The sequence below is a fragment of the Rhinatrema bivittatum genome, chromosome 11, assembly GCF_901001135.1.
Source record: "Rhinatrema bivittatum chromosome 11, aRhiBiv1.1, whole genome shotgun sequence".
Lineage (NCBI taxonomy): Eukaryota > Metazoa > Chordata > Amphibia > Gymnophiona > Rhinatrematidae > Rhinatrema > Rhinatrema bivittatum.
In genome coordinates this window covers 61,045,569-61,069,297 of record NC_042625.1, presented here as the reverse complement: position 1 = coordinate 61,069,297, position 23,729 = coordinate 61,045,569, and the positions used below count along the sequence as shown (strand labels likewise).

General features: G+C 42.2%; 1 protein-coding gene across 2 annotated transcripts in view; it reads right to left on the bottom strand.

Annotated features, from left to right (window-relative positions):
• The window catches only part of MED13L (mediator complex subunit 13L), a 667,498-nt gene that overhangs the window by 7,739 nt on the left and 636,030 nt on the right, over positions 1 to 23,729 (bottom strand). For both annotated transcript variants that reach the window (XM_029619261.1, XM_029619262.1), the window contains 3 exons: positions 18,866 to 19,024; positions 16,863 to 17,039; positions 7,067 to 7,221 (listed from right to left, as the gene is read on the bottom strand). In XM_029619261.1, coding sequence (XP_029475121.1) covers positions 7,067 to 7,221; positions 16,863 to 17,039; positions 18,866 to 19,024 — 491 coding nt within the window. The remainder of the gene's footprint in view (positions 1 to 7,066; positions 7,222 to 16,862; positions 17,040 to 18,865; positions 19,025 to 23,729) is intronic.

Here is a 23,729-nt window from a genome sequence, read left to right as displayed (position 1 = left end):
TCATCGTTTTTAAAGCTGGTATACCAGGATGATTTTTTTTTTAGTATGGTTAAGGTATATTGTTTTCACGGGTGCTATTTCATCTATCATTGTTAACATATCTAGTCATGAGTTTACTGCATACTCTTCGTCAAGTGGCTGAAAGAGACCATTTAGACATTAATTGTGTATAGAACTGTGTAGGAAATAGCCATTGCTTATTACCAGCATCAGTAAAATGGGATTTATTTAATGTGTGGGTATTTGCCAGGTACCTGTATTCTAGATTGGCCACTGTTGGAAACAGGATTCTGGCTTAATGGACTCTCTGTCTGATCCAGTATGGCAACTTCTAATGTTCTTATGATCTGGGTCACAATGACCTCTTTTTGTGGTAACATCGTATTGGGTAGACTGACAGGTTTTAGGTTTTAGCAACAGGAGATAAGTAAACGGTCTGACTATGCAATTTTGGTCACTTGGATATGTGGTGGTATTTGAGAAAGAAAACTAGGGTTGAAGAAGAGAAGATTTAGAATATGGCTATGTTTGTGTCGGTAGATTTTTGCTGGAAAATCACACATGAAGATCTGAAAATGCCCTTCTCTTCCCCCTGGCCTGAACACACCCTTGGGAATGCCTCCTTTCAATGTGGCTAATTGTAGCAGGTAGGAAGAATGAACAGATTTAGATGGGTCTGGTGGGTTTGATCTGCTATTAATTTCTATATCCCTGTGTCTGTGGAAATAAGATTCTTATAGTTTAGATGCTGTATCTCTAACATTATTGATACTGTCCCTCTCTATAATATTACTTGTGCTCTTTTATGAAACTTATTTATATTTCATTGTTTTTATTGTGACTCACCCTGGGAAGTTTGTAGAAAGGTGTGAAAGAAATGTGATTTCATAAATAAATAAATCTACAGCTGTTTATAATGAAAGAAGGGTAAAATGCCAAAATGTTCCTTTATTAACTCTTTTGTATTGCACATGCTAAAAGCAGATTTTTAAACCAAATTTCCCAGAAGTTAGAAACAAAAAATATCTAAAGGGACAAGAAGAAATAATTTGTTTCAAATACCTTAGAAGGCACAGTTTATAGAAGGATTATTTGACTACTGAGCTGATATGGGATTTCATAGACAGGGTTGAATCAAGCAGTACACGGAGTACACCAAGGCTTTTGGTTTAAAACTTGTTTAAAACTGACTTAGAGAAGTTCAACACCACCCTCACTCCAAATTGTTAAATTAAATGTGCCCGTTTTTGTTCTCTTTTTTGGCTATCTTATAAATGACAGAACGGGTTTTCCAGAAATCTAGCACAATGACAACATGGCACAATGTCAACATGCACAACAGTCTTCAGTGAAATTTGAAATTTAACACACAAGCCACAATTTGGTAGTACCATCATAATAAGCTTCTCTGAGCAGAGGACAATATAACCAATATGGGGATCTTGAAATGCCAACCTGATCTGCTCTTATCCATTTCCCCAGAAGTTAGTAATACTGCTTTGTGCTGTATTCCTTGCGATGTAGGTAAACATTCTGCTTTAATACTTTGAGCTAGTTTGATCATGAAACCGAGCAGCCTTCAAGCACCTCTCTTTTCTCCCTCTTAAGAAGCCATAACTGGACATCAAAGAATATTTAACGGCCCATATAGAAGCTTGCCTGGTGATTGTCGAAACTCACCTGGTTGTGGATGATTAGGCAACCTTCTTTCATATCTCCCTTTCACCTACCTCCCTCCCCGCCAGAAAAAAAGAATTCTGAGCAGAGCTAGTTAGCTGCACAATCAATTACATTCTTACACGGACCATGATTCGACCTTCCATGACCTGGGACGTAATGATCACACACTGCTGTTTTTTTAACAACAAAAATTACACCTCAATTATCAGGGCCTGCGTTAATGGTTAAACTAAATGACAAGGACAGGTTTGCCCCCAGAAAGGGACAAGGGCAGGTCTTCAGGCTCTTTTGGCTTAATTGGTCTGCTGTAGTTGTTTTCTACCAAGTGTTCTCTTTATATTTACTGTTTTTAGTAAGCTTAATAAAATTACTGATGAAAAAGCAATATCAGTAGAACAAACACTACACTCCCATTTCATGGTGGAGGCAGTCCAATAGCAAGGGATTCCTTTCTGCAAAGGATATAAAATAATAGTAAACTGTGCAAGAGATGGATCTTATTCTATAAGAAAGTTATTGCAGCTCCTATGGATGGATGAATATAAGAACATGCCATACTGGGTCAGACCAAGGGTCCATCAAGCCCAGCATCCTGTTTCTAACAGTGGCCAATCCAGGCTATAAAGTACCTGGCAAGTACCCAAAAAATAAGTCTATCCCATGCTACTGATGCTAGTAATATCAGTGGCTATTTTCTAAGTCAACTTGATTAATAGCAGGTAATGGACTTCTCCTCCAAGAACTTATTCAAACCTTTTTTAAACCCAGCTACACTAACTGCACTAATCACATCCCCTGGCAACAAATTCTAGAGTTTAATTGTGCACTGAGTGAAAAAGAACTTTCTCCGATTAGTTTTAAATGTGCTACACGATAACTTCATGGAGTGCCCCCTAGTCCTTCTATTATCCAAAAGAGTAAATAATCAATTCACATTTATCCATTGTAGACCTCTCATGATTTTAAACACCTCTATCATATTCCCCCCCCCCCCAACGCCCCCCAGCTGTCTCTTCTCCAAGCTGAACAGTCCTAACCTCTTTAGTCTTTCCTCATAGGGGAGCTGTTCCATCCCCTTTATCATTTTGGTTGCCCTTCTCAGTACCTTCTCCATTGCAACTATATCTTTTTTGAGATGCGGCGACCAGAATTGTACACAGTATTCAAGGTGCGGTCTCACCATGGAGCGATACAGAGGCATTATGACATTTTTCATTTTATTCACCATTCCCTTACTAATAATTCCTAACATTCTGTTTGCTTTTTTGACTGCCGTGGCACACTGAGCTGTCTATTTCAATGTATTATACAGTAAAGACAATGAGAATCGGATGATCAAAAGAAGCCCTTTATTTCAATGCCCGACTCTGGCCGAGTTTTGCTCATAGAGCTGCCTCGGGGGCAATTCAGTTAGCAGGACTTAAAATATGCCTGCAGGGCTGCTGTCACACTGTCACAATGTCCCAATATCATTAGTGCCTGCAGAACGCTCTGACATTCATTCTGCTAGCTATTGTGACATTGTGACAGCAGCCCTGCAGGCATATTTTAAGTCCTGCTAACTGAATTGCCCCCGAGGCAGCTCTATGAGCAAAACTCGGCCAGAGTCGGGCATTGAAATAAAGGGCTTCTTTTGATCGTCCGATTCTCATTGTCTTTACTGTATCACAGCCAACTGGATCGGCTTCCGATTTGCTTTTTGGGTCTATTTCAATGTATTATCCACTATGACCCCTAGATCTCTTTCCTGGGTGGTAGCTCCTAATATGGATGGAAGTCAGCTGAGCTATGCTAAGTGCATCTGGCGGATTTTCTCTTATAGTTAGAGCTCTCTCACACTAGGAATAGCCTAGTGGTTAGAGCAGTGGGCTACGAACCAGGAGACCAGGGTTCAAGTCCTGCTGTCACTTTACCCTCCATTGCCTCAGGTTCAATACTTAGATTGTAAGCCCTCTGGGGATAGGGAAATATCTACAGTACCTGAATGTAAACCGATGTGATATCTCAGATCAAATGTCGGTATATAAAAAATAATAAAATAAATGAAAGAAATCAAATTTTTCTCTAAAACTGGCATAGCTACTAAATCTCTGCACCAAAGAAATTCAATTGTATTTCTAGGAAGATTACATTCAAAACAATTGATTTCATGTTTAGGTCAGTTCTACTCCATTTACTTACTGAACAGTGCAAGCATGAACTGCTCAGAATATTTATTTATTTATTAACTTTTTAATACCGACGTTCTTGTAAAAAATACAAATCACACCGGTTTACAATGAAACTGAATGTCGCATGGAAGCGTTACAAGGAACAGGGGATACAAATAACTGGGGTACAGGAAACTAAATATCTTCGATTAAATACAACCTGGGAATATATATAATTATTCGATAACTACATAAAACAATGAATAAAAATGTGAGACATTTCTTCTAAGGCTTACAGGAACTTTTCCAAATGCTGCGCTGAGAATGGCCAATTTCTTGGATCTGTATGATCTGGGGGTAATTGTATCTGTTCTTAAGGTGGCCAAACAGGTGGACAAAACAACGTTAAAAGCCAGAAAGATGCATGGCTGCATAGGGAGAGGAATAGTTGGCAGAAAAAGGGAGGTGATATTGCCCCTGTATAGGTCCCTGATGAGACCCCACTTGGAATACTGTGTACAATTCTGGAGACTGCACCTTCAAAAAGATATAAACAGGATGGAGTCGGTCCAGAGGATGGCTACTAAAATGGTCAGTTGTGTTCATTCTAAAGCATATGGGGATAGACTTAATGATCTAAACAAGTACACCGTAGAGGAAAGACAAGATAGGGGAGATATGATAGAGACATGCAAATATCTTAAAGGTTTCCATGCACAGGAGGTGAATCTTTTTCAATTGAAAGGAGGCTCTAGAATAAGGGGTCATGAAATGAGGTTGAAAGGGGGTAGATTGAGAAGTAATCTTAGGAAATATTTCTTTACAGAGAGGGTGGTATATGTGTGGAACAGACTTCCCAGTGGAAGTGGAGGAGACAAATCAGCGTCTAAATTCAAGAAAGCATGGGATAAATACAGGAGATCTCTAAGGAAGTGATGAGAATTGTAATGATAAATTAATTGGATGGATGGGCCTTACAGTCTTTTTCTGTCATCATGTTTCTATAGAAAAGGATTCACCAGAAGATACACTGAAAGTGTGAAAGAAAAGGCAAGAAGAAAATCAAGATAGAACAGAGTTGTGAAATTCAAGTAAGGACAATGTGTCAAGGAGTAGATGGTAATCAACTGTGCTGAAAGCAGCAGACAGGTCAAGGAGGACGACGAGGACACTGAAAATTTTGGCAAAGTTGGTCTCCATAGAATGTAGAAAGTAAAAATCAGACTGGAATGGATTGAGAATGGCTTCAGATGCAAGAATCTAGGTAGCAGAGGTGAATGGCACATTTAAAAGGAAGGAGAAGGAATAATAGTTATCAGGGCAGGCAGAGTCAAAAGAAGGTGTTTTGAGTAGTGATATAATCACAGGATGTTTGGAAGCAGGGGAAATGGGTGCAGAGGACAGTGGTAGACTGACTAAGTGACAGATGGAAGGGATGGCTGCAGAGGAGAGCCTAGGAGCTGGGTGGGAATGGGGTCAGAAGTAGTGAGTTTTGGACAGGCCTGATCCTTGTTTATTCAGGAAAATATTCTCAACATTTTTTGTATTAACAAATGTTTTGTTTCACAAAAGCCCCTCAGCAGCCTTATACTTATAAATAGAGCAATCTGCAGTCCACCTTAATGGAAGACTTAAAAAGCTGACATGTGAAGCCTCAAATTGCATTTTGTACTGTATAACTAAGAAGATTTGGAGAGGCATAAGGGAACCTGCCAAATTTGTTGAAATATTATATTCAACAGAATGCAACAATCAAACATTCTTTCATCAATTAACACAATTAATTTGCATTTTAAATAAGTACCGATGCTGGAACCAGATCTCTATTGAACAAAAATAACTTATGAATAACATGCAACCAGGGATAATTTTCCAAAGCAGAACAAAGTAATTAGCATAAATGTTCAGGCCCTGCAGCAAAAACCAAGCTTTCATAAATGTTTTTAAGGGCTAGCACCATGGCTCAGTGTATGCTACTATACCAATACCAAGGTTCGGTTTCCAGTTTGGGCTCCTGCACTTTTGGCTAGATAGTTCTAAGAATGATGTAAAATCAGTACTTATCATTTTCACTCAAGGTAAACACTGGATGATATATTCTGGCAGTCACAGTGACCTCTTGAGTGTATACAACAAAGGAGGAAATGCCTGGAAACTGCAGGCCAGTTTTATCGGGTCGCAGAGATACAGAATGGCCTGATCATGACAGCTGTTGGGTAGAGTGCTCTCTATCAATCTAAATTTGAGCAGAAAGAACATGACCCAGGAGTTTTCATCAGAACTAAAGAATAAAGGTGAAGAGACTAAACAGGAAATAAAGGAGAAAAGTTTAAAATTAATTTATTATGCAATATTTTGGGTGAAGATCTGATTACTAGCCAGCCAACATCTTCCCTGTCTCACTAAGCCCAACTTAACTAGCAAGCCATCTAATTCCCTTCGTGGCCCATTTGTCTCAGCCCTCCTGAGAAAGCTTGGGCAATATGGAATTCACAGAGCTTTGAGCACAGGTAATTCTTCCCACCATAATTCATGCTGTCTTCCATAAGAAGGACAACACCTACCCAGCTGCTAAGATGGACAAATACAATCCAACCTTTCACTTTTGCTTTAACTTTATTTACAACTGGCCAGTGATGACAGAGGTCACTCGTTAATCTGAGTCAGAGGTAGGCAACTCCAGTCCTGGAGTGCCACAAACAGGTCTGGTTTTCAGGGCATTCATAATGAATTTGCATGAGATATATTTACATACAATGGAGATAATGTATGCAAATATACCTTATTTTTTATTTTATTGTGCATATCCTCAAAACGAGACCTGTTTGTGGATCTCCAGGACTGGAGTTGCTTACCCTTATCTTGCAATAAAACAGGTTTTCCATTCTCTTTCCCCTATTGACCTATATTTTCAATTATAAAGTACAAGTGAAGGATCATGCTCAGAACATGGATTTGGAAACTGCATGCTTAGAATCAGAAGCAGAAGCTGGTTAATGGCTTCTTGTTGACACAGAGATCTGGTGTACTTCTACCAGTGCAAATTTATTAACCTTATATTAAAGACAATGTTATTTACATTTTGTTTTGCTCAGTGTGCTGGTTTGGTATCGCACTGTATGTTTGTGGGGAATGAGCAACTGATTTTTCTAAGCACCCAGAATCTGATTATCCAGAAGGTAACACCCTTGGTGGACATAACTCATGACGTAGACCCAACTTTTAGGTGAACTTACCCTGCTATGCTGGAAATGGGATCCCACCCCAATGCCAGATGGAGAACCAGGGGAAGGAACAGGAGAGGAGTTTGGAGAGGAATGGAGATTTCCGGTGATTAAAATTCCGATGTCATTATCCATGTCATCCGGAAAAGGAAGGACAAACATGTCATCTGAAAATGAGAAAAAAAAAAAAAGTGTGACAAAAGAAAACCCAACTAATTTCTCCTCAAAAATTTCTGACAGCTCCTGCCATCATGAAAGATCAGCATATGGTGTACATTCTGCACTACACAGTAAACAAAGGAGAGTCAAAAAGAACCCCAAAATTATGATAAACACACAATATATACATATATACATGGGGACCATGTGATTAGACTGAAGTTCTTATGACCGACCAGAATGTGCTGAATTTTGTTACTTAGTTCCCATCTATATACTGGTGGGTATATTCTGCAGTGTCAAACTCCTCCAGATGGAGCCCTTGAAATCTGAACCTGCATCTTTCTGACTCCAAGCTAAGGAAGGAGTCTATTGGTAAGCTAAAGATGCAGCTTCCCTAGCTGAGCTAGTACTTTATACCTTTCCCCTTCTCATTCACCTCTGTCATACCCCTCATACTTTTTTAATATCTGATTTTAAAAATCAGAGTAAGAATGCAGCAGTCCCAACTATGCCTGCTCCTAGAAGGGGAATCAACTGCTGCATGTTAATGGCAACACTGCTTGAATTTATTAAAATCAATTCAGAAATACATACAGTGAGCTAATCAGCTAATGGAACAAACTGTCTCCTATGACAGCATGCTAGTGCACCCTTTAATCCTGCTTCTCTATCATTGTTCTGGGGCTGGAAAACAGCTCTTCTCTCTCTCGTAATGACATCAATTGACTGGGCTCTGTCCTATATGTATTTTGAAGACCAGAGACAGACTTGCACAGATTCCTTGTAATACTTTTCTTGTTTGAAATCATGGAGTAAAGGGTACCAATTCCACATGCGAGAGGATCAAAATCAAAAGCTCACCCCAAAGGAGATCTTCCAAGGTGGGTTGCTACCTGCACCTACTGCTGCCCCAACTCAGAACATACATAATTATGAAGAATAACAGAGTGGAAAAAAAAGGTTCAAGTCCATCACCCAGATCCCATTCTATTCACCCCACCTTCTGAAGTAAAATTATTGTTCCATACTCTTTCTGAGACAAAACCTGTGATTAACCTAATGGGCTAGCTGTACACCCCTCCCCCCAGCCTATCTACCCTTCCTTCAAAAACACAATTTTATGCTCTGCTGGACCTCTGAAGGAATAAACGAGATAGTTAATAACTTCAGAGGTTGTTTAATTATTAAACACGGAATGAAGTTAAGAAAATTAAATTTAACACCATTTGGGTAAAGGGCTGGTGTGTAGACATGATTCTAATTAGCACTAGAAGTACTAAGAGCAGGGTTAATGCTAGTTACAGATTTGTAAGTGGCATAAAAAGTCTCCAATTCATATTAAAAGGGGCAGAGGACAAGAGCGGTGTGGCTGCATTCCTCACTGCTTCCCAAACCCATTCTGGAAGGGCTCTGAAATTGCAGCTCAACATTCCAGTTGATAGAATCATTTAGAGAAATTGGACCTTTTGCACAATAGGGTGTGAGCCTCATCTGTTGGCACCAGGCTCAAATGCCTTGTACCATTTCCTTTAGATACTGCACAGACTTTTTGGGTAATAAAATGAGACAATTTTACAGCTCAGTATAAAACACAGAATGAACAACATTTCTGGCAGAAAAGCATAATGAAAGGTTGAAATGTCACCAGAGGACTAGACTAATTAATACCTCCAAGCAAACAGCAATGTCAAATTTTTTCTACCTAGATCAGCGGAAAACCTTTAGGAAAATGCAATTTCATTTTCTTACTTCAAAACATTAAGATTATTATGGCTTATTTTCTGTTTAAAGCAAGGGCTCTTTTTCTGTGTTATATAATGCATTACTTGGTCACCATTTTTCTGCTGCACTGGAGGTGAGCCTTGAAAGAGTGAAAGAAATGGAGAAAACTTTAAACTGTGTTTTTCAATTCACCCAGCAGATGCTAGGTCTGCCATTCTCTGGCCTCTGTACCTGGTATAGTTCACTGTGCACAGGATTTCTAGGTGGGCACTTTAGGTGCCAACTGGGAACAAACCACCATGCATTTCATGGATGCCAAAAGGAAACTTGGGGACAAAATATAAAATTTTACTGCTCTCCTCTTATTTGTAGTCACAGTATAGCAGTACATAGAAGATTGCCAAAAAAATGAAGGCAAACTCCAGACCCAAAAGAGATGCCGGTGATCCAGACTCCAGTGAAAATGTTTGGTTTTTTTAATCTAGCACCTTACTAGAGTATGGTTAACCATTTTTGTGTTCCCTCCTGTTTTTAACTAGTTATATACATAATGTTTTCACTGAATCTGGATCACTGGTATACTCTTAAGAAATGAGAAAGACGGCCCTGGGTACTGTTTATACAAGGGTTGTGCTGTTGGCAAAGAACAAGAAAACCTTTTGAAAATCAGACTTTGCAGTCTCCTTTGGAGCTGTTCTAATTGCAGGATTATTTTATTCTAAACTATGGCCTGAGAGTTTAATTGGGTATGGTGATTTCTGCTTTAAAAAGCTACTTTATGCTTGCTACTGTCCAACCACTTAATTCAATAACCTTTATGCATAATTACCAGGGAAGCTTTAAATAGAATTTAGATAATAAACTACTTGATAAAATCCAAATGACTGCCTCTGAATTTATTTAGATGCAAAAATCAAATCTATTTTCTCCCCTCCTCTTGTTACTCATTTTTGTACCTGCTTCCCATTCACAAGACCACCAAGAAATCTTGATATCTTCCTTTGCAGGCCGAGGGCTGGGGAGTCTCCTCAGAGTACCTCCTCAGCATTGTTCTTGTGCTGAAAGGGGTCATCAATAATATAACAGCAGTCTCCATCTCTCTCTCTCTCCATGGACTTCAGTGTGACACCTGCACAGTGTATCTCAGCCCTGCTGATCTGGTCAAACAGGAGATGTAAACATGAATCTCCTGCACTGGAGGACTAAGGTTTGAGTTATGGGATTGGCCCCAAACTGATTTCAATTTCATTTTTTTGAAACTTTTGTGGGAGGGGGCCTAACAGTAACATTCTGCTCTGTTTGGGCAGAGTCCTGTTGGAATTTGCCCCAATTCAGCTTATTTCAATCAGTGACAGATGGGATTGAAGTTTATATGTGATAAGGCCAAAAAATAAGGGGTCTGAGGATGAGACCTTTACTCAAGGCTATCCATTGGTTCTCCCTCTTCCATCTAGAAAATCCAGCTAACAGTTTGATACCCAATCTATATGATAGCTTTCAAATGGTTATTACATGGTATCTCACAAGAATATTGCTAAGTTCACTGTTCTCACTAGTCAACTACATAACCAGAAAATAAAGATAAATTAAGCTCCTTTCTTGGATGTTGTAAATATCCTATTATATTACATGGGGTGCTCCAAAGTTCTCAGCTTTCTGTCAAAATATTCCAGAATTTGATCTTTGTGGTACACAAGAGTTGGTAAGCCAGCTGGATGGGGATGAATCAGTTTCACCTAAGTTCAAATTTTTATCTGAATTTCCACGTTTAACATAACAGTTCAAAGTGCACTCATGCATTTATACGTCACGCTGATTTGCCAGGCCTGATTTGGTTTGCATTTTAAAAGTAATTTAGTAGAAATTTTCAGTGGGGAATAGACAAAACAGGGGCTAAGATGATGTTTTGTGATCCAAGTAGTTCTTCTACCTAACCTCTAACTTTTGGCAGTGACTTCAGACATTAGGCGAGTATTCAAGTCACAGTTAGGAAAACTGGAACTTACCTGCTAATTTTCATTACTGGAATTTCACAGATCAGTCCAGACTCCTGGGTTTTGCCTCCCTACCAGCAGATGGAGACAGAGAAGAAAAGCTTTACTGACACTGCTACTTAACCTAGTATGCCACCTGCAGTCCTTCAGTATGACCTGTACCCAAGTCAAGATGAGAACAACATTAACAATAACCGAGACCCTCAAATCCTCTTAACGAGCAGAAGGGAGGTGGAGCTTCTATGGAAAACTTGTTCCAATAACATTAAGCAGAACATCATGTAACCAAACAAACCACTCTGCATCATTTTCATACTGCTATGATGAGCAGACTTTAATGATCTGGCAGGGTTCTGGATTGATCTGTGGTATTCCAGGAATGAAAATTAGCAGGTAAGAACCAATTTTCCTTTCCTGTACCCAAGCTCCCCTATGTTGGGCGGGAATGTGACAGCCCTGCTTGCCATACATCTCTCCAAAATCTACCAAGTCTGGAACTCGGACATTCAACAAGGAATGCCTGGAGAAAGTGTGTAACGATTTCTAAATAGCCGCCCAATATATTTATTGTGAAAAAAAAACAGCTGACACTCGGCCCCATACGTTTGCCTGTGCCAGAGTTGAGTGAGCCCTTAGACCCTCCAACACTGGACGGCCTTTACAAACATATGCCGAGCTAATTGTGTCCTTTAGCCATCTCGCAATAGTAGCCTTGGGTGGGAAGTTTCACTGATTGATTAAGATGAAAAGTTGAAACAACCTTCAACAGAAATGAGGACACTGTTTGCAAGGATACCTCATTCTCCGTAAAATGAAGAAAGGGATCTGTACAAGACAATGCCTGAAGATTTGAAATTCTTCTGGCACAACAATCTCCTCCAAAAAATCCCTTTCAGGGTTAAATCTTTTAGAGTCATGCTCTGCAATGGCTTGAACGGAGTCTCACACAACACCTTCATTACCTAATTAAGATTCCACGAGGGTACATCTACACTGAGGGCCGCAAGTGTTTTTCCCCTCGAAGAAAATGAATCACAGTCTGAAGCGATACTAGGGAAACTCCCTGCACCTTACCCTGAAGATAGCCTAAAACTGCCATCTGTACCCAAAGGAAATTATAGACCATACCAGTCACTAGACCATTTTGCAAAAACTGAATGGGAAATTGAAGCCCAAGTAGGCTGAATGCACTGTTCAATACACCAAGCCTCAAAAAAAATCCTACACACCCAATATAAGCCAAGGATGTGGACAGCCGACTGGCCTGTAGCAAAGCGGCAATGACATCTTCAGAATACCCCATCCATATCGTGTTTCTTCTCAAAAACAAAGCCGCAAGACAGAAGTGATCCACCTGATCTGCAAATATGGGACCTTGGTGCAACCATCTCAGAAAGTGACTGAACCTTAACGGACTGTCCTCACTTTGCCTGGGTGCCTTTCTATGTGCTGTAGCCATGGGGGAAAGATAAAGTATAATCCCCATCAGCCACAGTAGCACCACAGCGTAGATTCCTTCTGCTCCTTGTTCTTGTCTACGACTGTAAAAGTGTACCACCTTGGCGTTTTGTCTCAATGCCATCAAATCCATGTGAAGCATTCCCCAGCTGGCCCAAATGAGAAAGAATAAAGCTCTGGAATTTGTTGCTAGAGGATGTGGTTAGTGCAGTTAGTGTAGCTGGGTTCAAAAAAGGTTTGGATAAGTTCTTGGAGGAGAAGTTCATTAACGGCTATTAATCAAGTTTACTTAGGGAATAGCCACTGCTATTAATTGCATCAGTAGCATGGGATCTTCTTAGTGTTTGGGTAATTGCCAGGTTCTTGTGGCCTGGTTTGGCTTCTGTTGGAAACAGGATGCTGGGCTTGATGGACCCTTGGTCTGACCCAGCATAGCAAGTTCTTATGTTCTTATGTTCTTCCAACAGCTCCCATTCTCTGAGATCCACTTTTGCCTGCTGAGAAAATCCATTGCATGTTTCCCCCCCCCAGTTATAAGAGACACTGCCAGAACAGCCAGGTGATGCTCTGCCCAATGAACCAACAACTGAGATTCCTAAGAAACTAACCGATTTTTGGTCTTTCGCTGTCAGTTGTTATAAGCCACCAATATTGCATTGTCCAACAGAACTTGCATTACCCAACCTTGTGACCGTGGCAAAAAAGAAAAACAAGTTAAGCACAATGCACTCATATCTAACTGACAGAGCATGATGCCTCCTTTGCCCACTGACCCTACATAGTCTGCTCCCCAACCAAAGCAGCTGGTGTTGGAATTTCCAATTCCATCCCCTGCTCCAGATTGACCCCACCAAGCCATCATGAAAGACTGGACCAGGACTCCCCCCTGAGGAGAAGAAGAATTTGAACTCCCCTGATAATGGGATCCAACAGGAGGGGAGTGCTAATTGAAGGTGTCACCTATGCACAAAAGCCCAGGGATTTAGATCTAGCATCAATGTCATAGTTCATCGGACCTGCAAACAATCCCAAACTCTGGGCTCCTTGAGTAGCAACAGGCAAAGAACTTGACTCTACATCTTCACCATTCTGTCCTCCGTGAAAAACACCTTGCCAATCTGGATGTTGAATTGATACCCTAGGTACCCCAAGGATTGGGATGGCAATAGATGGCTCTTTGCTAGGTTTATCACCTAGTCCAGAATCCTCAACCTCTCTAGGACCCACTGTACTGTCAGCTGACAGAGGTCCATCAACTTCTCCCAAATGAGCCAGTCGATCCGATATGGGTGCACCAGTACTCCTTCCTTCTGAAGGGCTATTGCCCCCACCACGTACACTTTTGGTGAACGTACGTGGCATTGTTGCCAAAATGAAAGGAAGGGCGCAAAAGTGAAAATGGTCTCTCAGAACCCTACACCGAAGGAACTTCTGGTGCTCCTGCCTGATTGGGATATGTAGATATGCCTCTGTGAGGTCTAGTGAAACCAGGAACTCTCCCTTGCAAACTGCCGTTATGACCAAATGCAACATCTCCATATGAAACAGTGGTACCTTAAGGGGTTCAGTGACTTCCTTTAGATCAAAAATCGGTCTGAATCTCCCTTCCTTTTTTGGGACCACAAAATAAATAGAATACAGACCTTTTTACCATTCTTCTCAGGGAGCTGGCACAATCGCTTTTAACTGTCACAAGCGGTCCACTGTGTCGCGAACAGTTTGGTGCAAGTAGCACAAGGTGATGAAGGTTTCCCTCACTGGGCACGCAAATTCTAACACGTAGCCGCTTTTTATCACTCCCAAGACCCCCTGGGTCCATTTCATTGTGAAGACGTAGCTCCCCTGGTTCTTTGAGCAGGGCTATCTTAGGTTGGCTTTCTCCCACTTCAAAAGGACTGGGTCCTGCCCGAGGTTTGCTTCTGTACTGTCAAAGGGCCTCTGTTCTGCTGATATCATCTATAGTCGCAAAAATGCAAATGGGTGGGAAAGGATTTCTTTCCCCCCTTTGACTTGTTGTCCAGAATTTATGTCCTTTAGACTCTCCCAAATTCTTCACCAGCTGCACTAAATCCTCCCTGAACATGCCTTGAATGGGAGGGCCCCTAGCTGAGATTTTGACCAAACATTTGCAGACCAGTTTGTTAACCACAGCAGCCGTCTGGTGATACTGCTGACAACATAACTCTGGAGGAAGTCCTAATAAAATCATGCAAGGCATCCGCCCCATAGACCATCGCTGCCTTCAAGCACTCCACCTGCTTCATGGAGGACGATGACAATGTCTCTTTCACCTGCATCTGCTGAACCCAATGCTGAACCCAGCACAAACAAGCTGTCTACATAAAACTGCTGCATACGACAGTTCGGATATCCAAAGCAGAAATCTCAAAAATCCTTTTGAGGTGAACTTCCAGCTTTCGGTCTTGCATATCTTTCAGCGCGGAGGACACTGTCATTGGAATGGTGTTTTTCTTGTTCACTGCTGAGGAAGCATCAAAAGCTTGAGCGTCTCCTCTGGTAACAAATACAATTTTGCCATTGTTCTTCTGACCTTCTGAAGTATCCCTCTCTCTGACCACCAAATTCTTCACTGACTTATGGTAAGGAAAGCCCTTTCCTGGACTTCTCAAGCTAACCATGACAGGATCCACCCCTTTCTAGTTGACTCTTCCTCGGGTACTCTGATGCCCATCTCCTTAAGCATGTGCAGAAATCAAAGTCTACAATTCATCTTTGTGAAATAGCTGGACCAATTTAGGGTCATCCTCCTTGGCCACCAGCACATCTTCTGGATCAGACAATTCTGGAGTGGACTCTGCTCCCAAAGATGCACTGCCAGCACTTCTGAATCCTCTGAGTTCTCATCTCCTATGGGACTGCGTGGCTGCCCAGCCAAGCTGAGAACCTTCCAGATCTGCCCAGACTCCTTTTTCTCAGCCACCTAGGCCTCTTTTCAGGTTGTGAGCAACTCTGTGGCCCCAGAGATGCCCAATGCATGAGCAGCATGAATTCTCAAGAGAAAAGAAGGGAATCCTCAGAATACGCCCCCGGGGGGGATTGCCTGTTTCCAGAAGCTTCCTGCAACTCTGTGGGACTTTCAATGGTCGGTGATAAGCGAGGAGGGGAATCCCCAGCCTACTCAGTAGCCGCTCTCACTGCTGCCAAAATGGCTGCCATTCCTGCGCTAACGGGTCCACGGCTGCCTCAGATGCTGTCAACTTTTTTGTTGCCAACCCTCAGCCAGCATCACTAGAACCGCCCTCTCCCCTGGAGACGCAGCATGTGCATAAGAAACGGCTAGAAAGCCACGTATGAGGCTCCCCACAAACACGGCAACTTTTAGCGTGACCCTTTGCCAGCGCCATTACCACGTGGTGCTCTAGTCGCTGCCATTGTCTGCCTTTTTGGGATCCCCCAGCCACAGCCTGAAGTCACCTTGTCTGCCGAGCAATCCCTGCTCTCTGAAAGAGGCAGCTGGAGCCCAGATCCACTGCACAGTCGTTCGACCTTCCCCCCCCCCCCCCCCGCCCCCCCAGAAACTTTACTGCCCCAAAGAAGATAAAGGATAATTCCTTGAAAGTGGCAGAGCTGACTGCTGGATCCACAGGGCTTTCCAGGGGAAAGAAGGAACTGGACCACCAGTTGTCTGAAACCTTCACAGTGTTTGGGTACAAGCCTTAGCCAAGGGTTTACCAACCCCCTGCTTGCCCACATCAACCAAGGGGATGGCCCGACCAGCTACCCAATAACCCCTGGCAGGACTTCAAAACTTCTTCTTTCTATATTTTCCTTCTTTCTTTTCTATAATCTACTCCAGACTGCAGATTTTATACCTCTACCATTTGCTGGAGACAGAGAAATACTGAGGGACTGCAGGCGGCATAGTAGGTTAAGTAACAATGTCAGTAAAGCTTTTCTTCTCTGTCTCCATCTTCTGGCAAGGAAGCAAAATCCAGGAGTCTGGACTGATCTGGGGTATGAATAGGGAACTCTGTTTAACAAGGCTAGATCCCACAGTACAAGGTAAAATGAGTCATGATCAGCTTGGATTTTGGCAGAGTCATACAGATCTGGATTAATTTTGTGCTGAATTAGCTTAGGGTTGATTTATCAGACAAATAATTCTAGATTAATCAAACTTGACTCCTGCCTCATTTTGGAGGAGATTCAAATTTAATGCAAATTAGTTCACCCATAGTGACTAAAATGATGATTTGTTTCACCAGTTTGGAATGTAGTTATAGTTCTCCAGTGGCACTTGCCAGAAAGAACTGCTCAAGTCAGCTACAAGGTTGATTGGGCTGAAAGAAAACTAGAGGTCCATTGAATCCAACCTTCTTCTGGCAATTATTAATAATTATGCCATAAAATAATTTAATTTCATCAGATATCTTTTGTAAAGTTTTAATATTCAATACAAGCATCAAGTTTCACCCACTAATAGCAGCCTGGGTCAAACACACAAAGCTCACCGTTGTTGGGGCTGAATCCATCTTCATTGTGATAATTGGCTGGTGCCACTTGAATTGTTGCAGAAGTGGGAAAAACCAAGATATGCGTGCAGGAAGCATCCTGAGGCGTATTCAGCTGAGATGTCTGCAAATTCAGAACGGTGCTACGGCCAAAAACAGAGCCCATGGTAACAGCATCTGTCAGAACAGAGATGGGAAAAATAATTAGCCCTAAGTAGTTGCCTGGTACCAACACCTTTTACATGCACTGCCATTGTCCTGATCACTGTAATGAAATTTATAAAGGAGGCCTTCCAGAGCAGTGATTACAACAGAACTGGTGTTCTCAAGCACTTAAGGGCCTGATTTACAAAAATAAAGCCTTCTCCCATCCGATGCTGTGGAAAGAAACTTTGATAAATCAGACCCTGCATGCTAGATACCTCTTTATTAAAAGATATGACCCCTGGTTATAACAATACATATTAATTCTGAATGGAACCACAGTGGCATTGGCTCCAGCTGCATTCCTTGCTCCCAATCCACAGTTCCTGCAGAGCTTCACAGTTTATCATAACAGGGTTTTGGCACTTCATGGGTATGGGTAATAATTTAACTTCTTGCACTTACACCCCTTTCCATAAATCCCAACTGAACGCCTATTATAAAGTCCAGTACAATACCCATACCTCCTGTCACGATCACAATACTTAATGGTTATCCCGTGACCATTAAGCCCTCATCTGTAAGATGGCTAAAACATTCCAGAAATGTTTAGGACATATTTCATAATACAAAACTAAGCTGCTGCTTAGAAATTAGAAAGTCTGCTAGCATAGTTTCTTGCCCCTATCCATTGCATCTGAAATCGCACAGAAATTCCCAGACAATACTAATTTTTGCTAGAAATCCTAAGTTTAGCTCCAAATTGCAGACATTTTACTCCTGTCTCTGAAAGCTTTCAGCATGCAACGAAGTAATAGCAATGACTTAAAAAGCAGCAGTGAGGTAAGCAAAACAAGGGAAATACTACCAAAATCCATGAGGTAAAACTTTCCATGTTTCTAGTTCTTGTCAGGAATATTAGTCCCAAAAATCCATAGGAACTCAAAATCATTAACTATTAGAAACAATATAATATCTTTCACAAATCCTTCAAATTTTTGCTCATATTTTGAAATGTGTCCCACACCTGACAGATCATGTGGTATAGAGATCAGGAGGGCACAAACTGGAACAAGCGCTTAACCAGTGACAGACACAGGTATGGGAAAACTGGGCAACTATCCAGGGGCCACACTGGAAGAGAGACCAGAAAATGAATTGAAAACTTGTATGTGCTCCAACAGTGGTGTAAATTCCATCCAAGCGGAGAGTGCCAGAGGTCCAAAAAGAAGGGGCCCTTTTTGGCCACCCCATTGTTCTGGAACAGTTGATCCTTCATGGCAGCATGGGACTGGTCAGTGGGTGTGCACTCAAAAGCCTTAATCTCTCTTCCTGCATGTGTTTCCTGTTACCAAAGACTCTCATGCAAAGCCTGGGGTCACTGTAAGGCTTGTGAGTGAATACCCTTGACAAGCCCCACACTAAACCTTCCCTTCTATTGCTTCTGCCAAGATTGGTGCTTCCATTAAACAAACTAGGTGGTCACAAGAGTGCCAAAGTTTTGGGGGTGGCAAAATCCTGTCAACAGGAGGCCCATAGGAGTGCTGTGCCAGTGCTAATACCGCCAAACAATGAAGCACCGTTCTGAAGCCATTGCTGCTGGTAGGAAGGAGTGCTATGCTAGATGTAAATTGGAGGAGCGGGGGGTGCATGACCAAAGGTTTGTCTAGGGCACCAATAACTCTTACAATGGCCCAAGCTGCTGTTTGACCTCATACCAGAGAAAAGGAGAGGAGAAGAGAGGGAAGAGAAGGGTTGGAGATTAGGAAAAAGACCCAAAAAGAGGCCATTGGAGTGGGGGGGGGGGGGGGGGGGGGGGCTGCCATAAATCTAGTTAGGGCATAGCTGATAACACATACCTGGCATCACAACAAATGATCCCTGGGGTTCCATAGCAACCAAACAAGCACTGAGGATGGAGGGGGAGTCAGCAGAGGAGATCCCACACATGCGGCATGCCTCCTTCAGCTGTTTGCTGATGGTCTGAAGCGAACATTCCCCAAGGAGGATACTCCAATCTGGAAGACAAGGAGGACATTTTATGGCTTCGTTGTCTATATCTTAGACCTGATCTTAATGGTGGCCATGGAATGATTTTATTTCCATACCCTGCGGTGGTTCCCAGTTGAGAAAGTACTACAATGTATATCTGAGTTTTACTCCAGAAATTAATAATCAGTGTTAACAGAGAAACACGCTGGCAGAACAAGATTAGTCTTCCCATCCACACCAACTATTTAGCTTTACAATCCCTACCACTCCCTCAGTGTTTATCCCATGCTTCCTTGAGTTCAGATACTGTTCTTGACTCTACCACCTTCTCAGGGAGGCCCATTCCATGCATCCACTACTCTCTCTGTAAAGAAATATTTCCTTAGATTACTGTCTACACCTTTTCAGTTTCATCCCATGATCCCTTATTGAGAGCCTCCTTTTCTTTAAAAAAAAAAAAAAAGGACTGCTTCCTCTGCATGGAAAGCTTGGAGGTATTTACATCTATCATATTTTCTTTATTTTGTCTTTCCTCCAGTGTATATGTTTAGATCTTTAAGTATGCCCTATATGCTTTAGAACAAAGACCACTGATTATTTTAGTAGCCACCCTCTCGACTGACTTCCACTGGCTTATCCTCAAAAACCTACACTGGCTGCCCATCACATACAGGATTCAATACAAAGTCCTAACACTTATACACAAAGCAGTATACACTGAAAAATTCGACTGGCAGAGCCCTGCCCTTCACTTTCAATCCACTCAGAGAACACTCCGATCCACAAACACTGGTCTCATTCCTACACCATCACCAAAAATGGCCCACCTAACCTCAACAAGGGAATGATCCCTAACAGCGGCAGGCCCAACACTCCGGAACAGCCTACACCCCAACTCAGGCTCAACCCCACAACCCAATCATTCAGAAAGAACCTCAAAACATGGCTCTTCCAAAAAGCATACCCAACCACCACCCACCATCCAAGATTTCTTACTACATTAGATGCTATTATAATACATAACCTCTCCTCACAGACCAATCAATACCCATGCTACAAAGTTCAATACAATATTATATGAAATTCAATGCAAGTTTTTGGTTTTGTTTTTTTTATAAAGTCCAATACATAATGCTACAAATTTCAATGTGAAAATGGTCAATATGAAAATGTTCAATGTAAAATATTACAAAGCTTAACCTAAAATGTTACAATGTTTCTATGTAAAACAAGAAGTCTACATCAATAGGCTCCTGTGTTACCCTGTAAACCAGTGTGATATGTCCGATGAACATTGGTATAGAAAAACAAATAAATAAATATCCTTTTGAAGGTACTTTCTCACCAGGGACTTATAAAGGGCAGTATCATCTTTTTTCAGACCACTCCTCTCCCTTTGCACCCAAGCATCTTTCTAGTGTTTGTTATCACCTTGGCCACCTATTTGGCTACTGTATTTTCATTCCTTAACTTCATACAGCAAGACATTGAAGATGAATTAAATTTACACAAATATTCCCTTCCCAGCCTCCTATACAATCTTCTTTTAAATATATTACTAAACAGGACAGTAGAAGAAAGCAATTTTGTAAAATGTGTTCCTTCTATTTTCTGGTTTTCTCTCCTGAATTAATTTGACTTGCATAAAAAATACTTTCACATTTGGTCACATGGTATTTTCAGGTTTCCAAAAAAATAAAAATATTAATTATACTCCTATTACCATTAATCAACTACAAAAATTATTTGTCTCATTTTTAATGTAGAGGTGGGAGGGGGTGGGCAGGCCCCTTGGACACAAATATATAAGATGTACTCCATATTTATCAGAGTTTATTATGACAAGAATGAAAACAGGAGAAAATCAGAGAAATAAAATGTCTATTTTTCTGAGTAACTAGAGTATATTTTGGTGGACAGAAGCCAGCACAGTAAAACAAATTCTAAGCAGCATATCCCTCTCTACCCCCATCCCTTGCCTACCATGTCCCTCTTTCTCCCTATTCCCAACAAGAATCTCCTTCTCTCCCCTCCACTGCAACAGCATTAACCCTTACTGGTTATGGTTCTAGACTCCTCCTTCCTTCTTTGGTAACTTGCTTGCTGCAGCTACTGCACTCTACAGCACTGCACTTCTGCTTTTATGCAGGGCCAGGGAGCCAGCTGGGAATCTGTTCTGGTAGGGGTGAGGCCACTCCAAACAGTGCATCGGTGGCACCAGACAGCAGGCATTTTGGCTGGTTGGGGAAAGGAGGCAGGATTTGAAATGTTGCATCAGTGAGCACTTTCACAGGTGTAGGGGGGACGGGACTTGAAACTCAGCACTGACTTCCAGCAGTAGCAGAAGGCCTTGAAACACTGCATCTGCAGCTCTAGAGCTACTCTTTAATAAGCCTAAAATTTGGGAGAAAATCTGTTTAAACCGATTGCTATCTTTCAAAAAATCCAGGAATTTATGGGTAAAAATTGATTAAAACTGAAAGTGAGAGACCCTAGCCATAAATTCAAATTATTTCCATTTACATAGTGGGCAGTGCACTCCTTCAGGACAATGCAATATTGGTGTGCGTAAAACGGGTGCTCATGATTGAGTGCCCGCTCTCCTAACATGTGCCCATCCACCTCTCCCGGGCACACAACTTAATATAAAAATGAGCTGCTGTGGTAAAAAGGAGGCACTAGGGGAAAGCAGCGTTGCTTACTTGTAACAGGTGTTCTCCCAGGACAGCAGGATGTAGTCTTCACATGTGGGTGACGTCACTGGGCGGAGCCCTATCATGGAAAACTTTTCTGTCAAAGTTTCTAGAACTTTTGACTGGCACACTGAACATGCCCAGCTTGCCATAATCCTTGTAGCCACAGGGGTCTCCCTTCAGTCTCGTTTGTAGCAAAAGGTGCAAGCGGAAAAATAAAATAAACGTTTCAGACCCAACTCCGCGGGTGGCGGTTGGGTTTCTTGAGGACTACATCATACTGTCCAGGGAGAACACCTGTTACAGGTAAACAACTCTGCTTTCTCCCAGGACAAGCAGGATGGTAGTCCTCACATGTGGGTGATTAGCAAGCTACAGGCTGACTCATATTTGTTTGGACCAACAGCATACAACTTGTGCAACAGGCACAACAACTGACGTACTGTTGGGAAAAATGAGGCAGCCTGAACATCACAGCAGATTGGATGTGGAAGGAGTTGGGATTATACTGGAAATAAATTCTTCAAGACGGATTGGCCAAAGGCAGAATCTTGACATCCTTCCTTGTCCAGGCAGTAATGTGCTGCAAATGTGTGAAGAGAGCTCCATGTTGCAGCTTTACAGATCTCAGCAATCGGTACTGAATGATAGTATGCTACTGAGGTTACCATGGCTCTCACTGAATGCGCCTTCACTCATCCCTGGAGAGGGAGGCCTGCTTTTTCATAGCAGAATTCAACACAGTCTGCTAGCCAATTGGAGAGAGTTTGTTTGCCCACTGCAACTCCCAGTTTATTTTTTATCGAAAGAAACAAAGAGTTGGGTGGATTTCCTATGGACTGCTGTGCGGTCTAGGTAAAATGCGAGTGCACATTTACAGTCCAAGGTATGTAAAACCCTCTCACCTTGGTGAGAGTGAGTCCTTGGGAAAATGTGGGCGAGACTATAGACTGATTCAAGTGGAAGTCAGTAACCACCTTGGGAAGGAATTTAGGGTGAGTACGTAGGACCACTCTGTCATGAAGGAACCTGGTATAGGGTGAGTAACTCACCAACCCTTCGAGTGGATGTAATGGCTACTAGGAAGAGAACTTTCCATATAAGAAATTTAACATCGCAGGAGTGCAAAGGCTTAAACGGGGAGCACACGAGCCTTGTAAGTACTACATTTAGGTCCCATTCCATGACTGGTGGCCATAGAGGGGGCTTAAGTTGTAATAAGCCCCTCATAAATCTACTCACAAGGGGTTGCGCTGTTACCGGGGCATCCCCAACTCCCTTGTGGTACCTGAATTTTTCTTTTTGTAGAAATTTGTTAAGATTGCGGAGGTCTAGGATGGGGCAGAGGCCGCCTGATTTCTTTGGAATGAGAAAATAGCGGGAGTAGAATCCTCTACTCTGCTGTGCCCGGGGAACGGCTTCCACAGCCCTGGCGCCCAGAAGGGTGGAGAGTTATGACTCTAGAAGGGTCGTGGGATCTTTTTGCATCCACAGTGGATTGGGTGGTGAATCCGGGGGTACCATGAGGAAGTTTAGATGGTATCCCTGGATTATGATAGATATAACCCATTGGTCTGTGGTAATGTCGAGCCAGTTGGATATGAAGTGGTGAATTCAACGACCTACTGGCAAATCTGGGTCTGGATTTGTGAAGCGGCTGCTGTTCTCTGGATAGGTTTCAAAATCCAGAGGCTTGGCCTGTTTGAGGTGGTGGCTGAGGCCTGGATGTCTTGGGCTGTTGAGGATATGCTCTCTGAGACGGCCTGGTTGGCCTCACGCGAGATGTAGGTGGGTAGTATCTGAGTGGGTGATAAAATGGTTTCCTAGGGTCCCTTCTCGTGGATCTTCTTGCAGAGAAAGGGGCCTCGGTAGTAACTGTGGATAATTGCCGCAGGGTCTCATTATGGTCCTTTAGTTGAGCCATTGCGTCTTGTATCTTGTCTCCGAATAGGTTTTCACCGGTACATGGCAAATCAGCAAGTTTGTCTTGGACTTCAGGTCTTATAACATCATAAGAAATTGCCATGCTGGGTCAGAC